The sequence below is a fragment of the Salmo trutta genome, chromosome 4, assembly GCF_901001165.1.
Source record: "Salmo trutta chromosome 4, fSalTru1.1, whole genome shotgun sequence".
NCBI lineage: Eukaryota > Metazoa > Chordata > Actinopteri > Salmoniformes > Salmonidae > Salmo > Salmo trutta.
Genome location: NC_042960.1, coordinates 26,309,825 through 26,326,868, shown reverse-complemented (window position 1 = coordinate 26,326,868; position 17,044 = coordinate 26,309,825). Strand labels below are relative to the sequence as shown.

Below are 17,044 nucleotides of genomic sequence, written 5' to 3'. Positions count from 1 at the left end.
AATGTACTGATCCAAACCTAGACAATATATTTTATTTAGCATTGTGTTGCATCATTATTTAGGCACCAACTGCCTACTTATCTCTACTGGGTTCTACTTCTAAAGTACAAGAGCCTTTGTGTACATTTTTAATTAGTGGTTAGATAAATAGAGAAAAATAACTAATGTAGTATTTAAAGAAAAATGAAGGTCGTAGTATACATAACTTGTTGGATAAAACACCATGTGATTCTCCAGACAATTTTCATCAAAGAACTGACTTAGATGGACATTGATCTGTAAAGGGCTAAATGGCAGTGGGGCAGGTTAACCTAACCTATGGGTGTATGTGGCCACCTCAGAACTAGTGATAACCCACTCAACAGGCTTTATTATGAGCACATACTGATCTCAACTTATGTAACGTTAGTTAATTATATATTTTGTTACGATTGTTTTGTCGACAGAAAATTGCTTTAAAAGGCAGTCTGGGACTGTTGTTCCTCACATCACACTGGCCATGAGAGCAGTAGTACTTGCACTGACTCTAGCCCTTGTGGGTAAGTACAGCTTTTCTGTCTTATTATAGTGTGGATATTATAACTAACTTCATGAAAATATAACTAAGTTATGTAAATATTGAAATGTACAATTGTGTATCTATGACATTTTTTGAAAAACATTCAGTAACATATTGTGACAATTATTTTTGTTTTATCTTGTAGCGAGTCAATCTGTTAACTTTGGTAAGTACACATTATTTTTATGGATTTTTACTTATGTTTATAAGGTAGATTCACTTCTGCATTTTTTCTAGTTGAATAAATTAAGTAAAACCAGTTCTCAGATCACAAGATCATCAAATATGTTTTGATTGTTATTACAGCCCCTGAATTTGCTGCCAGTAAGACCTATGTGTACAAGTATGAGGCACTGCTCCTGGGTGGTCTGCCTGAGGAGGGTCTGGCTAGAGCTGGAGTAAAAATAATCAGCAAAGTTCTTATCAGTGCAGTTGCAGATAATACCTACTTGCTGAAGGTATTTGTTATACATGAAGTTCACACACAAACAATATCTTAATGTGATGTCCATTACATTGACTAATACATCAATTGATATCTCCTTGTAGCTTGTGAACCCTGAGATCTTTGAGTACAGTGGTGTGTGGCCCAAAGATCCTTTCGTCCCAGCTGCAAAACTCACTTCAGCTCTGGCTGCTCAGTTCTCAATTCCAATCAAGTTTGAGTATGCCAGGGGTGTTGTGGGTAAGGTATTTGCCCCCACTGCTGTCTCTGAAACGGTGCTGAATGTCCATAGAGGTATCCTGAACATTCTTCAGCTCAACATCAAGAAGACACAAAACGTCTATGAGTTGCAGGAGGTAAAACTTGTAAATGTTCATATGTAGATGCAAAACATGTTTCAGTAAGCAATGTTTGAGTTCCTCACTCATGCTCTCTTTTGTGTTAGGCTGGAGCTCAGGGAGTATGCAAGACCCACTATGTGATCAGTGAAGATGCCAAGGCAGAGCGCATCCATTTGACCAAGAGCAAGGATCTCAATAACTGCCAGGAGAGAATCATGAAGGACTTTGGTCTGGCTTACACAGAGAAGTGTGTAGAGTGCCAGCAGGTATGAGCATAAGTGTCTATTCTGGGGGTTGGAAAAACATAACCAGAAACACTTCACATGACAATACAACTCTGTGTTTTGTCTAAACAGAGAGGGAAGACCCTGATGGGAGCTGCAGCTTACAACTACATCATGAAGCCCGCTGACAGTGGTGCTCTGATCATGAAGGCCACTGTTACTGAGCTCCATCAGTTCACACCATTGAATGAGATGACAGGAGCTGCCCAAATGGAAGCAAAGTATGTTGACTGACTTGTGGTACAAAAGGAAAACATTTTCATTTTATTAAGCTGACAGGTTTATACGTTTCCCATGAACTACCTTTCACAGACAAATGTTGACTTTCGTCGAGATCAAGAATGCTCCAATTACTCTCTCCGATGCTAATTATGTTCGCCGGGGATCCATTCGGTATGAGTTTGCCACTGAGATTCTCCAGATACCCATTCAGCTCCTTAAGATCAGCAACGCACATGCTCAGGTACAGTGACTCAATGACTCTATCTATTATTTGATACATGAGCCTGACAATATGTAAAGCCAAAGATGACAAAGGTTTAATACAAACACTTCATTATAATTGTTTAGGCTGTGAAGATCCTGAATCATCTGGTCACATACGACACGGCACAGGTCCATGACGATGCTCCTCTTAAGTTTATGAAGTTTATTCAGCTCCTGCGCATGGCAAGCTATGAGACTATTGAGGCCATCTGGGCTGAGTTCAAGGCCAAACCAGCTTACAGGTAATTTTTCAAAATATATTTTTTTCTGGGACAATTGCTCAAACAAAGACACAACGACAGAAAAAACTTTTTTTTTCAGACACTGGATCCTGGATGCTGTCCCCTCCATCGGAAGTAGAGTGGCTGTGAGATTCATAAAGGAGAAGTTTTTGGCTGGTGACATCACTATTTTTGAGACTGCTCAGGCTCTGGTTGCTGCTGTGCATATGGTGGCTGCTGATCTGGAGACTGTTAAGCTTGCTGAAGTAAGTCAACCTTTAAATTATATTTAAGCATTCTTATAGATTTCCTCATTAAGATTACTAAACATTGTGGCATGAGGTGGTCTAGTGGTTAACACCACTACCTTCAACACATATGTGACCCACTGCCTCGATTCAGTCTTATGTAGCAACATTTTGTGTTTTTTTTAAAGTAGAGACTCTACAAAACGGTATATCATACACCACAGTTGAGGAACAATGGGAAAGTAATTCTGCTTTGAAAGTTGGTAAACTTGTAACCCTACTTTTTTATTTTTCCTACACCTACTGGAGAGCTTCTTCGTTTAAACCTATTCAGCATCGTTCACACCTTCTTAAGCCTTAGCTAAACAGAGTGAATAAGGTAGTGTAGTAAACAACCAAAGATTTCAAGACTAAAAGTGGTGAAAGTAATAGCCTAAAATAAGGAAAAACTTCAGGTAAAAATACACTTTATCTAGTCCTTGGCCTATATCCTAATCTGACTTTGAAAGTGTCCGGATAAAAATATTTTATAAATATTTTATAATTATACATTATGCTTACCCAGACACTTGTCCAAAGCTGATGGGTCATGTGAAATAAATTCTATAACCACCCCCAGCCACATGTAGCTAAGTGGATGGTTACTATTGTCTGGACATGTACACATGTTCATGAAATACAATCGATGGCCGTAATCAGCAATTGCAAGTGGCTTTCTGAGATACAAATAATATTACTACAGAGATCATACACTTGCCGTTAGCTAGCAAGCCAGCAAGCTAACATTTGCTAGCTAGCTAACAGTACGCTTTAACTTGCAATGAAAATGACTTTCTGACAAAAGTTGAAACGTATAATATCTGAGAATGTAGCTACACTCTTACCAGTATACATGGATGAACACTTCATGGCAGCGTGTCTTTTCTGTTTGGTTTGTAGCAAGCTACAGCTTGTTTGGCCCGTTGTTGTGTCAAGTCACTTCGGTTCACACTGACTGTGTGCAGAAAGTAGTCCATCACAACTTTTTCCCACTAATCTTTGTCAATAGCACCTAATAAATTCTGGGCAACAATGTTGTTGAGCGCAGTAGCAACACATTTGCAGATCTCCATGGCTAGCATTATATCTTTCAAAAAAGCCACTGTAGCAAGGATTATTGACACATACCAAGCAGCTCATGTTATAGACAGAAGTGTGCTACATGGCAGACCAACACAAACTCATCTCTCGGCATATCCAGCCCATTCATTAGCCCATTCATTATCTCAGCCAATCATGGCTAGCGGGAAGGTATTTTTCCATGGCTAAACCAACGAGGCTCCTAATTTAACAATTGTATTCATATTTACAGATGGCATACAAGTTTGTTATGAAGGCACATGACAGTTCACATGTTCCAGAAGGCATTTCTGAAAGAAAAAAATGCAAATGCCTCTCCTGTGAAGTAGTGACGTGCAACATACGCCTAGCTTTTTGAAGCTGGTCACATATGTGCTCACGACTGTCTGGTTGTGAATCCTGGACCCACTTTACTCCTACACTGTCCTATCTCTTCAATATTTTGTAAGAAATTATATAAAGATGACTCAAAACAATATATTTTTCACCACCAGAGCCTGGCTTTCAACCACAAGATTCAGACACACCCAGTTCTACGTGAGATCGCCATGCTTGGTTATGGTACCATGGTTTCCAAATACTGTGTTGAATATCCCAACTGCAATGCTGAACTTGTGAAGGTAAAATGGATGTATTTTCCTATAATCATTTACATTTGAGTCACTTAGCAGATGCTCTTACAATAGCTAGGTGAGATAACAACATATCACAATCATATCAAGTATATTTTCCCTCAAAAAAAGATTTATCAGCAAAGTCAGTGCTAGTGGGATACTTTTCAAAGATGTAGGGTTTCAGACATTTTTGAAAGATGTCATCTCACGTATATGATGATCTTCTGATTGAGGTTATTCAAACATATCTACTGTACATGTCTTCCCACAGCCCATCCACGAACGTGTTGTTGAGGCTGTTGCTAATAGCAAATTTGAGGAACTCTCCATGGTTCTTAAAGTTCTGGGTAATGCTGGCCATCCTGCTAGCATTAAACCAATCACAAAGCTCCTGCCCGTGTTTGGAACTGCAGCTGCTGCTCTGCCCCTGAGAGTCCAGGCTGATGCAGTCTTGGCCCTGAGGAACATTGCTAAGAGAGAGCCTAGAATGGTGAGTACAGTCCCTCCATTAAATTGCAAATGACAACATCATCATTCTCATTGGCGAAGTCCATTCAAATCTCTGCATTATTGTTCTGAATTAGGTCCAGGAAGTTGCTGTGCAGTTGTTCATGGACAAGGCTCTCCACCCAGAGCTCCGCATGCTTGCCTGCATTGTTCTGTTTGAGACAAAGCCCCCAATGGGCCTGGTGACTACTTTAGCTAACATTCTGAAAACAGAGGAAAATCTGCAGGTGGCTAGCTTCACCTACTCTCACATGAAGTCCCTGACCAGGAGCACTGCCCCTGACTTTGCCTCAGTGTAAGAGTACTCTTTCACCTTTACATGTCAATATATCTCTCTAAATCTCAATGGAATCAGGTTTAATAACATAGGTACTATTCCTTCATTTTAGTGCTGCTGCCTGCAATGTTGCTGTCAAGATGCTCAGCACCAAATTTAGAAGGTTGAGCTGCCACTTCAGTAAAGCCATCCACCTGGATGCCTATTACAGTAAGGTCCTCCTCTTATCTTCCTTGGTTTGCAACGACTGACCCATAGCATCATTCACTAAATATCAACAAAGTCAATCATTAACAGTCATTTTCCCCCATCTTAAAGGTCCCCTGAGGATTGGTGCTGCTGCCAGTGCTTTCTACATCAACAATGCTGCCACCATTTTCCCCAGAACCGTCGTGGCCAAAGCTCGCACCTACTTTGCTGGAGCAGCTGCTGATGTTCTTGAGGTAAAGGCGGTTTTTCAAAGTTCCTTGAAATGATAATGATTGAGTACATTTAAAACACTTTTTAATTGTCCAAGCTTAATGTCTGCCCCTTAGGTTGGAGTGAGAACTGAGGGAATCCAGGAGGCTCTTCTGAAAATCCCCACAGTTACTGAAAATGTAGACAGGATCACCAAGATGAAGCGTGTCATTAAGGCTGTAAGTATCAACGATCACTAAGTTACACATTTATCTTAAATTGCTTTAATCCCTGTAGATTTTTAAATTAAATTGATCAATCAGGTTTGCTTTACTCGTCTATCCACAGCTGTCTGACTGGAGGTCCCTAACCACAAGCAAGCCCCTAGCCTCCATATATGTGAAGTTCTTTGGACAGGAAGTTGCCTTTGCCAACATCGACAAGCCCATCATTGATCAGGCACTTCAGGTACAACAAATGATATAACTTAATAGTCTCTAAAAGTATTCATAAAACATTCACAGTTGAGGGACAAAACAGCTAAACCTAATATTATCCCACAGCTTGCCAACAGTCCTTCTGCACGCGCTTTGGGAAAAAATGCCTTGAAGGCACTGTTGGCTGGAGCAACTTTCCAGTATGCTAAGCCCCTGCTGGCTGCAGAGGTGCGTCGCATCTTCCCCACCGCTGTTGGTTTGCCCATGGAGCTCAGTTTCTACACTGCTGCGGTCGCTAAAGCATACGTCAATGGTAACTATATCATAATAGTTCTTGCTTAGTAATTAGTAGTTCTTCCCTAGATCTCTGATCTCCCATATGAATGTGCTTTTATCTTTATGTTCATAGTCCGTGCCACTCTGACACCTCCTCTGCCTGAAACCTTCCATGTTGCCCAGCTATTGAAAACAGACATTCAGCTACACGCCGAAGTTAGACCAAGGTAAGTATAAGACCAATATTTTCTGATGACATCATTTGTACCACAAATCTTGGTAAATTTAACAAATGTCTCCTCTTCCTGTAGCATTGTCATGCATACATATGCTGTGATGGGAGTGAACACTGCATTCATCCAGGCTGCTATTATGGCAAGAGTTAAGGTCCACACAATTGTCCCTGCAAAATTTGCAGCAAAGCTTGACATCGCTAATGGCAACTTCAAGGTTGAAGCTTTCCCTGTTTCCGCTCCTGAGCATATTGCTGCCGTATAGTAAGGGCAATCTTTTTCTTGGTCAGAAAAGAGGATGCAATAGCTGTTTACATTAAGTTAATATTTTTTTAACATGGCTGCCACAGTTTTATTGAGATCTATGTTCCATCAAACAGCATCGAGACCTTTGCTGTGGCAAGAAATGTGGAGGATGTCCCAGCCGAGATAATAACTCCCATGATTCCTGCCCAAGGAGCAGCAAGAAGCGCACAGCAGTCCAGGGAAAAGTCTATGATGGCAGCCTCTTCTGCCTCTTTTGCTGGAAGTTTGGTGAGTTTGTATGAAATACTTGTTCAAAACTAAATTCACACAAGCATTGCCAATCAGAAATTATTAACCACAGACCCCAGACATTTGATACATTTTGTGAATTTATATAATTTTTTCAGTCAAGATCTTCTGAGATGATCTATTCTGATTTGCCATCCAACTTCAAGCCCATCATTAAGGCAATTGCAGTCCAGCTTGAGGATACAATCTGTGCCGAAAGGCTTGGAGTCAAAGCATGCATTGAATATGCTTCTGAGAATGCTGACTTCATCGGAAACACTCTTTTCTACAACATGATTGGAAAGCATTCAATCCATATTTCTGTGAAACCATGTAAGCATTAATTTGGTAATAAGCAAAATTCAGCATATACTTGCAACAATCTTTTTATCTATTTATAATGCATTCCATTTTTAGCCGCATCTGGACCCGCCATCGAGAGGCTGGAGTTTGAAGTGCAAGTTGGACCCAAGGCTGCAGAAAAGATTATCAAAGTCATCACCATGAACGAAGAGGAGGAAGCTCCAGAGGGAAAAACTGTACTGTTGAAGCTCAAGAAAATTCTGGTGCCTGATCTGAAGAACGGCACCAGAACTTCCTCCAGTTCCAGCAGTTCTCGTTCCAGCAGCTCTAGCTCTAGTAGTTCCCGCTCTAGATCCAGCAAATCAGGGAACAGACGTTCTTCCAGCTCATCTGAGTCCAGCTCCTCCAGCTCTCGCCGCACCAAGGTAAGGCTACTGTTTCTCACAAAGCTCTTTGAGTCAGATATTTATGGAGTTGACAAACAAGGCACACACTTGTTGCAAACATACATAGATGTTACAAATGTGAAGAGAATTTATTGAATGTAATGGTATTTTTACCCAAATAGCCTTACGACCCCATAGACGTTTACGACGGCAAATTCAACAAGAATCACAAGGTACAATATTGAGGAATTTTCATCTACTGTATGGTTTATAAAAAATAAATGTTTGTAGAAAAGTATTTCCGTAAACACCCTGATGATTTGTTTTGCTGTTTGTTTGCAGGACTCTGAAGCCACCTCCAATGTCATCTCCAGAAGCAGGAGCAGTGCCTCTAGCTTCCATGCCATCTACAAGCAGGTGACACTTCACCATCATAACTTGAGTCAAGATAATCATCTCTTTCATTGTGTGCCATTGGGAGAAAGCGCAGAGACGAATTAAGCTTTAAAATGTGTTTCTCTTCTCAGGCCAAATTCCTTGGCAATACTCTCGCCCCTAAGGTGACCATCCTGCTCCGTTTAGTGAGAGCTGACCATAAGAAAGAGGGATACCAGGTTACTGCTTACTTGAACAAAGCTACTTCCAGACTGCAGATCATTATGGCTGCCCTTGATGAGAGCGACAACTGGAAACTGTGTGCTGATGGTGTTCTGCTCAGCAAACACAAAGTCACTGTAAGATCAAATATCTTGTAAATGGTACTACAATATAAGTTTTCTGATAGTTTTTTATTGTTTAGGTTGTACCGTGGGTAGCAATAATCCCTATTGTATACAAAAACAATGTACACTGTATTTTGTTCTCCTAATTAGGCCAAGATTGCTTGGGGTGCAGAGTGCAAGGAATATAACACCTTTATCACTGCTGAGACTGGTCTTGTTGGTTCAAGCCCTGCAGCTCGTATGAGGTTGTCTTGGGACAGACTCCCCAAGGTTCCCAAGGCTGTTTGGCACTGTGTTAGGATGTACGGTTACTCATTTGTAATTTACTAGTGATAGCTGAATAATGTTACAGAACAAATCAAGAACAACTTCTGATTTGTGTAACTTTCTCTTCTAGCCTGTCTGAATACATCCCTAGGTACATCCCATCTTACCTGGCTGAATTGGTTCCAATGCAAAAAGACAAAAATAGTGAGAAACAGATTCAATTCACTGTGGTTGCAACATCTGAAAGGACCCTGGATGTCATTCTGAAAACACCCACGGTGAGGAACATTGTTTTTCCCACAATAGTATTTTCTGCTGTTTTATTTCTCCAGACTTCTCTTCTTGGTTGACTGTTTCTGATGAGGATTTGTGTATCTAAATCACAGATGACACTGTATAAACTGGGTGTGACCCTCCCCTGTTCTCTGCCCATTGAGTCTGTGACTGATCTTTCTCCCTTTGATGACAACATTGTTAACAAAATCCACTACTTGTTTGCTGAAGTCAACGCAGGTAAGCAGAAACAATTTTTAGAAAACTAAAAAACAAAACAATGTCGCAGTAAATGGAAAGTTACAACGTTAAAAAAGGCAAGGAAGGTATAAATGAACACTATTGTTTTCCAGTTAAATGTAGCATGGTCGGAGACACATTGACCACATTCAACAACAGGAAGCTCGAGATCAAGATGCCTCTCTCTTGCTACCAAGTTTTGGCTCAGGATTGCACCGTAGAGCTCAAATTCATGGTTCTGCTGAAGAAGGATCACGCATCTGAAGAAAACCACATCAATGTGAAAATCTCTGACATGTGAGTATTGTTTTAGAAAACAATTGCTTTTGACACAAATATATTTCTTAGTTCCATCAATAACATAATGTATGAAATGTTATCTTTGACACTTCCAGTGATGTTGACCTGTACCCTGTGGAAAATGATGTGATAGTGAAGGTCAATGGAATGGAAATTCCCAAGGATGACCTCCCATACCAGGACCCCTCAGGTTTCTCATGCTCCTTCAACCTTATTTATCAACATCACAATAACTAGAATAATCTAATGTACTGCAGTAATAAGATAATAGAAAATGGCCTCATCCATAAACTACAACATTGTTTATTTTCTTGCCTAAAGCTTCTATCAAGATCAAACGGAAGGGTGAAGGCATATCTCTCTATGCCCCAAGCCACGGTCTCCAAGAAGTCTACTTTGATAAGAACTCATGGAAGGTGACTGGTATATTATGTCATAGTATCAATAATACTGTATCATTAAATTAATGAATAGCATATTACTTGTTAAAAGGGTACTAAAACATAAGCTACAGTCGTTCTAAGTTGTTGTATGATTTTGGCACTCAGATTAAAGTTGTGGACTGGATGAAGGGACAGACCTGTGGACTCTGTGGAAAGGCTGATGGCGAAGTCAGACAGGAGTACAGTACACCCAGTGGCCGCCTGACCAAGAGCTCAGTCAGCTTTGCCCATTCCTGGGTGCTTCCTTCTGATAGCTGCCGTGATGCGTCTGGTAAGTCTTAGCCTACCGCTTATGCTGCATTACAAAGGTCAGTTCATTTAGCTAACATATTATTACTGTACCTCTCTATCTCAGAATGTCTCATGAAGTTCGAGTCTGTGAAGCTGGAGAAGCAGGTGATTGTTGATGACAAGGAGTCCAAATGCTACTCTGTTGAGCCTGTGCTGCGCTGTCTGCCTGGATGCCTCCCAGTGAGGACCACCCCCATCACCATCGGTTTCCACTGCCTGCCCGTCGGTGAGTCTATAATGGACAACTGTTTTACTGAAGACACCATACTGTTCTGATGTATCCAATAAATACTGATCTGCGGTTCCTAATTTCTTACTTTCTTTCCTATTACAGATTCCAACCTGAGCCGCTCTGAAGGTCTGAGCAGCATCTATGAGAAGAGTGTGGACCTGAGGGAGAAGGCAGAAGCCCATGTGGCCTGTCGCTGCTCTGAACAGTGCATTTAGTGCTCTGGTGGAGCAGATACTGTAACTTTTATAACAGAAAATATGTAATTTCACATCACTGAGATGTAACCTACAACATTATTGACCACTCAAATTGTAATAAATCCAACTGTGCATTCAAAGATGGTCTCTGATACATTTTTCCATGTTTTTCATTTGCAAAAAGAGCCCTCTAATAAGATACATTTAATGGCAATCACTTTTCATGGTGAATTATGAAATAAAAAAAAATATTAAAAAAAAGACATCAGTGCCAAAAACACCTTCAGCTTGACAGAGGAGTTATATTGTAAACACATCCAACTTGCTATGACTGTTCAGTATACCATATCCATTGCACTGCATCTACAACAAATACAATAGCTTAGACCAATAATGTTTTGTTGTCATCACAATCAATTGAAGGGAAAGACAGTTTGTCAATTTCATAAGTCAATGTAAAGAACTATATCTCTTTTCACATTTGGTGTTGGTGTATCAGCAACATTTCACTAAAAGTACATTCTAAAATTATATCCAATATTTAAGGAAAAAACTATGTTGACTATGATAACAAATACATTACGCTGTCTGACATTCAAATGTGTAAAATTACATGACCTTAACAAAAAGGTAATACAATAAAAATACTTTTGACATGAAATGTATAGAAATGACATCTATAAACAAAAACATTACCTTAAAAACCACACTAATTTGTCCCTCTGTCACTCAGCAGTCAAAATATTATGGCTCTATCAAAACACAGTCAGGGAGGGGCCTTGTCCGTCCCAAAAACACTTGGCCTTGCCCCCATGGCAATCCAACTCGATGGATTCTCCATTCACCGAGTGGACAGGACATTGGATTCAAGAAAATTGACAGGGGGAGGGGTATGCCTCTTCATCAACAGTAAATGGTGTCCTGACTCTACCCATTGGAAGTCTCTACCCATTGCTCACCCGTCTTGGAATACTTGATGGACAAATGCCAAACTTTCTACCCCCGAGAGAGTTTTCAGCTGTTATCGTGATTGCTGTATATGTTCAATCTCAGGACAAGAAAAACAGGCAGGAAACCATGCCCCCGGAGGCTGCTTTCCTTGTTGCCGGTGATTTTAGTTCCTCGTCATTAAGACACATAATGCACAACTTCCATCAACACAACTCCTACGCCAGAAGGGGTGATAAAGGCCAATGCTACTCTAGCCACAAGCAAGCATACAAGGCCTTCCCTCATCACCCTTTCGGCTAATCAGATCATGACTCTATACTCCTGCTTCCTGTCTACAAGCAGAAGCTAAAAGGGGAAGTACCCATGATGCATTGCATTGAGAAATGGTCCTCTGAATCGGAGGCTATGCAACAGGACAGCTTTGCTAGCGCTGACTAGAATATATTCCGGGGCTAAGCCAATAGCATTGATGAGCTAACCACCTCCGTTACCGGCTTCATTAGGAAATGCATCGACGACGTTATCCCCACAGTGACGGTTCGCTGCTTCCCCAATCAAAATCCTTGGATTCAGAATCCTTGGATTGTTATGACACTCGAAATTGAGCTCAGGTGCGCCCTGTTTCCATTGATCATACATGAGATGTTTCTACAACTTGATTGGAGTCCACCTGTGGTAAATTCAATTGATTGGACATGATTTGGAAAGTTACATACCTGTCTATATAAGGTACCACAGTTGACAGTGTATGTCAGAGCAAAAAAACAAGCCATGAGGTTGAAGGAATTGTCAGTAGAGCTCCGAGACAGGATTATGTCAAAGCACAGATCTGGGGAAGGGTACAAAAACATTTCTGCAGCATTGAAGGTACCCAAGAATACAGTGGCCTCCATCATTCTTAAATGGAAGAAGTTTGGAACCACCAAGATTCGAGCAATCGGGGGAGGAAGGCCTTGCTCAGGGATGTGACCAAGAACCCGATGGTCACTCTGACAGAGCTCCAGAGTTCCTCTGTGGAGATAGGAGAACCTTCCAGAAGCACAACCATCTCTGCAGCACTCCACCAATCAGGCCTTTATGGTAGAGTGCCAGTCACTCCTCAGTTAAAGGCACATGACAGCCCACTTGGAGTTTGCCAAAAGGCACCCAAAGGACTCTCAGGCCATGAGAACAAGATTATCATGTCTGATGAAACCAACATTGAACTCTTTGGCCTGAATGGCAAGTGTCACATCTGGAGGAAACCTGGCACCATCCCTACAGGGAAGCATGGTGGTGGAAGCATTATGTTGTGGGGATGTTTTTAAGCAGTAGGGAATGGGAGACTAGTCAGGATTGAGGTAAAGATGAACAGAGCAAAGCACAGAGAGATCCTTGATGAAAATCTGCTCCAGAGCGCTCAGGACCTCAGACTGGGGTTGAAGGTTCACCTTCCAACAGGACATCAACCCTAAGCACACAGCCAAGACAACGCAGAAGTGGCTTCGGGACAAGTCTCTTAATGTCCTTGAGTGGCCCAGCCAGAGCCCAGACTTGAACCCAATAAAACATCTCTGGAGAAACCTAAAAATAGCTGTGCAGCCAACCTGACAGAGCTTGAGAGAATCTGCAGAGAAAAATGGGAGAAACTCCCCAAATACAGGTGTACCAAGCTTATAGCCATACCAACTGTATGAACATCAACCATCAGACCGGACCTGCAACTGCCTATTGAGCATAGCTTGTTTGAGTTGTAGACTCCATGTGACTTTAAAAATGTAAGAATTGTAAAGGACTTGGGTTGATGCATCTGGACAGTAGGAGCTTACTTCCTAAACTGGATTACATCAAGAAATGGGCTATGCAGACAAGTATGGGCATGCTGGAACTGACTGAAACTTGTATCTCTGCGGACATTCTGGACTCTGATATACATATTAAGGGTTATAATGTGTTCAGAGCTGACAGACAGGTAGAGGTAGTGGAGTGGCCATTCTTATTAAAAAATATTTTCTTTGTCTCTTTACTGAAATCCATTTCCCTTGCCCAAAAATGTGAGCTACTGTCTTTAAGCCTTTGTCTGGTGAAAAATGTATCCATAACTGTTATAGAGGTCCTTCCGTCCTCCCTCGGCTAACCTTTGTGAACTCAAGGAGTTACCTAGTTCAACCTGGTACATGAATGCCTGGTACATTACAAAATTATTAGAAGTCATTCATAAAAGAGATGATGCTTGGGCCAAGGCCAGGAACAGAGGCTTAGGCCCGGACTGGCAAGCTTTTAAGCAACTGAGGAATCATTGTGTATCATTTTGGAAAACTGTCAAATTCCTAAAGAGATCTACTTCCTCCTCTCTGCCAAAACAAATGAATTTAGACACTGGCCTCATTACGGAAAGAAATTTCATCATTGATGCATTTAATCACCATTTTATTTCAGCGGGCTCTCTTTGAAAGAACTTCTAAGCCTATTCACAATGATATTAGGCTGAATGCTGATAGGGGAAACTTGCTGAATGATCAGAAATTATAGTCAAAGCTTTACTTTGAGGCTATTTAAAAAAAAAGAGTCCTGGATGCTTTGCTAGCAATAGACAACAATAAATCCACAGGGGGTAACCACTTGGATCCCGGGCTGCTTAAGTGTGCAGCGCCCATCATTGCTGGCTCAATAACCAACATTTTTTATTAAATATTATCAGGAAATACAGTATTCCAAAAGTATGGAAATCAGCTCTTGTGCTACCACTCCATAGGGGCGGGGATAGTAGTGCTCTTAATAATTATCACCCCTTTTCAAAGCTTCCTTGTCTAGCTAAGATTCTAGAATCCTTGACATATGTACAACTTTGCTCCTTTTTTTCCAGATAAATGTATTTTGAATGTAAACCAATCAGGGTTTAGGCCTGGGCATAACACTATTAAAGCAACCCCACTCCTCTATGCAATCTGTAACTGCCATTGAAATGTGCCGCACTGCTGAAGTCACTGACATGAGAATGTGAGCAATGGAAATCGAAACCCCACGCTCTGACATTGATACTGTTCACGCTGACATTCAGACAAAACCAATCTAGGCAGAGTAATTCACCACGAATGGTGAACACAGAGAGCCCCATAGCATGTAAATACTGTGGGTATACACACACACGTGGCAAAGAGCACTGCCCTGCCAACGGAAAACCGCGCAGAGCTTGTGGAACTAATAATCACTTTGCAAAAGTGTATTTCAAAAGCTAAAGAAGGGTGAGTGGCAAGATTCACTGTGTTGATGATGTCACTCAATGTTCAGAGCTGAACAGTGAAAGTGACATTTACATGCATGAATCCATTGGGGCTGTACACTCAAGAGGGAAGAAATGGTTTGTGACACTACGATTACACAACAAGCAACAACAATGTCAACTGGATTCCGGTGCTACATGCAACGTAATGAGCTACAACGACAAAGTCAATCTGGCACCTGACATACATCTATTTCCCAGCGATACTAGACTAAAGCTGTAGTCAGGAGAGCTAATGAGCTCTATGGGCACCTTTGAAACCGAATGTGTTATTCGGGGATGCAAACACAAGCTGGAGTTTGAGATTGTGAAAACCAGTCAACATCCTCTCCTCTCAGGCTCTACATGCGAACGCCTAGGACTGATGCAGTTCACAGTACCAAATGACCTGCACATTGTGGAGCATGTCCAGCATGGACCCCTGTCCAAAGAACAACTACTCAGCATATATGACGATGTATTCAACAGGCCCGTTGAATCAGTGCCTGGGGAGGTACACTTTGAAGTGGATGAGAGCATCACTCCAGTCCAGTGTGCTCCTCGCAATGTGCCCATTGCAATGAAAGTGGCTGTGAAGGCCCAGCTGGACAAGAATGAGGCCGATGGCCACATGAAATCTGTGACTGAACAAACTAACTGGATCAGCAATATGGTCATAGTGAAAAAAATTGAGAAGCTGAAGGTCTGCATCGACCCAAAGCATCTGAACCAAGCACTGAAACGATCCCGCTACATCATGCTGACACTAGAGGATGTCCTCTACAAGCTTCCCATGGCCAGGATTTTGACCTTGGTGGATGCCCAAGATGCATTCCTTCAATGCAAGCTGGGCGAAGAAAGCAGCTTCATGACTACCTTCTGGACCCCCTGGGGTTGGAAACGCTGGCTCAAGCTCCCGTTTGGTGTCTCAGTGGCGCCTGAGGTATACCAACGCAAACAGCACGAGTTACTGGCTGGGCTCAAGGACATTGAACCCATCGCCGATGATGTCCTGATCGTAGGCTGTGGTGACACAGACGAAGAAGAAGAACGCGACCACGATGTGAAGCTCCTGGCACTGATGGAGCACTGCCGATCTTCGTCTTGGCCTGAAGAAGCTGCAGTTCAAGGTGAAAGACATCCACTTCCATGGCCACATTCTCTCGGCAAAAGGCCTGAAGCCAGACCCAGACAAGGTCAGAGCGATCCTCGACATGCCAAACCCGTCTGATGCAAAAGGAGTACAGCGTCTCATCGGCTTTGCAAACTATCTTGCAAAGTTCATGCCACACCTATCAGCAGTCTGTGAGCCTCTGCGCCGGTTGCTGGAGAAAAACACCATGGCACTGGCTACCCAAGCACGAGGCCACAGTGCAGGAGATGAAATCTCTGGCTTCATCCATGCCAGTGTTGCGCTACTACGACATCACGAAGTCTGTCACAATCCAGAGCAACTCCAGCCAAAGGGGACTTGGATGCTGCCATATGCAGGAAGGCCAGCCCGTTGCGTTTGCCTCGAGAGCTCTCACCCCCACCGAACAAAACTATGTACAAATTGAGAAAGAGTGCCTCAGCATCATCTTCTCCTGCCAGCGATTCCATCACTACTTATATGATCGAGAGCTGGTCACCGCTGAAACTGACCACAAACCACTCATTGCCATATTCAGTAAACCTCTCCTTAACTCGCCCAAGAGGCTTCAAAGCATGCTCCTGACTCTGCAAAACTACAGCCTGAAGGTCATTTACAAGCCAGGACCAGAGATGTACATCAGCGACACACTGAGCAGGGCAACAGCACAATGTACAGGCAGAGGCACTGCCTATCAGCGGCAGGCCATCTGTTCGCTACAGCAGGAACAACAAGATGTTCCACAGATCAATTAGGCAGACTACTTAAACGTCACAGATTACCGACTAGCCCAGATCAGCCAACACACTGACAAGGATGAACACCTACAGTCACTGAAGTCCATGGCTCTCGCAGGTTGGCCATACCTAAAAGAGGAGACACCTTTCACAGTGAGAGAATACTGGACCTTTCGAGATGAGATCAGCGTGCAAAATGGCGTCTTGTTCAGAGGCCAGAAGGTCATTATTCCCAAATCACTATGTCCAGAGATGCTTACCCACATACCCTCCAGTCACGTTGGAGGTGACACATGCTACCGCCAGGCTCGTGAAACATTATACTGACCAAACATGCAAGCAAAAATTA

General features: G+C 42.2%; 1 protein-coding gene across 1 annotated transcript; it reads left to right on the top strand.

Moving 5' to 3' along the window:
- The first annotated feature begins 449 nt into the window (after positions 1 to 449).
- LOC115192166 (vitellogenin) lies at positions 450 to 10,774 on the top strand. Its single transcript, XM_029750365.1, has 34 exons — positions 450 to 539; positions 705 to 725; positions 866 to 1,017; positions 1,109 to 1,360; positions 1,450 to 1,611; positions 1,702 to 1,850; positions 1,942 to 2,092; positions 2,200 to 2,357; positions 2,437 to 2,602; positions 4,198 to 4,323; positions 4,589 to 4,807; positions 4,902 to 5,119; positions 5,214 to 5,311; positions 5,420 to 5,544; positions 5,638 to 5,739; positions 5,849 to 5,968; positions 6,064 to 6,250; positions 6,347 to 6,440; positions 6,525 to 6,710; positions 6,827 to 6,980; positions 7,100 to 7,313; positions 7,398 to 7,708; positions 7,852 to 7,902; positions 8,012 to 8,086; positions 8,197 to 8,403; positions 8,542 to 8,693; positions 8,789 to 8,936; positions 9,045 to 9,171; positions 9,285 to 9,468; positions 9,567 to 9,661; positions 9,793 to 9,887; positions 10,020 to 10,185; positions 10,270 to 10,431; positions 10,540 to 10,774. Exons 1-34 carry the CDS (start codon positions 500 to 502, stop codon positions 10,650 to 10,652), a joined length of 4,980 nt encoding a protein of 1,659 aa, XP_029606225.1. The 5' UTR covers positions 450 to 499; the 3' UTR covers positions 10,653 to 10,774.
- Positions 10,775 to 17,044: the final 6,270 nt, after the last annotated feature.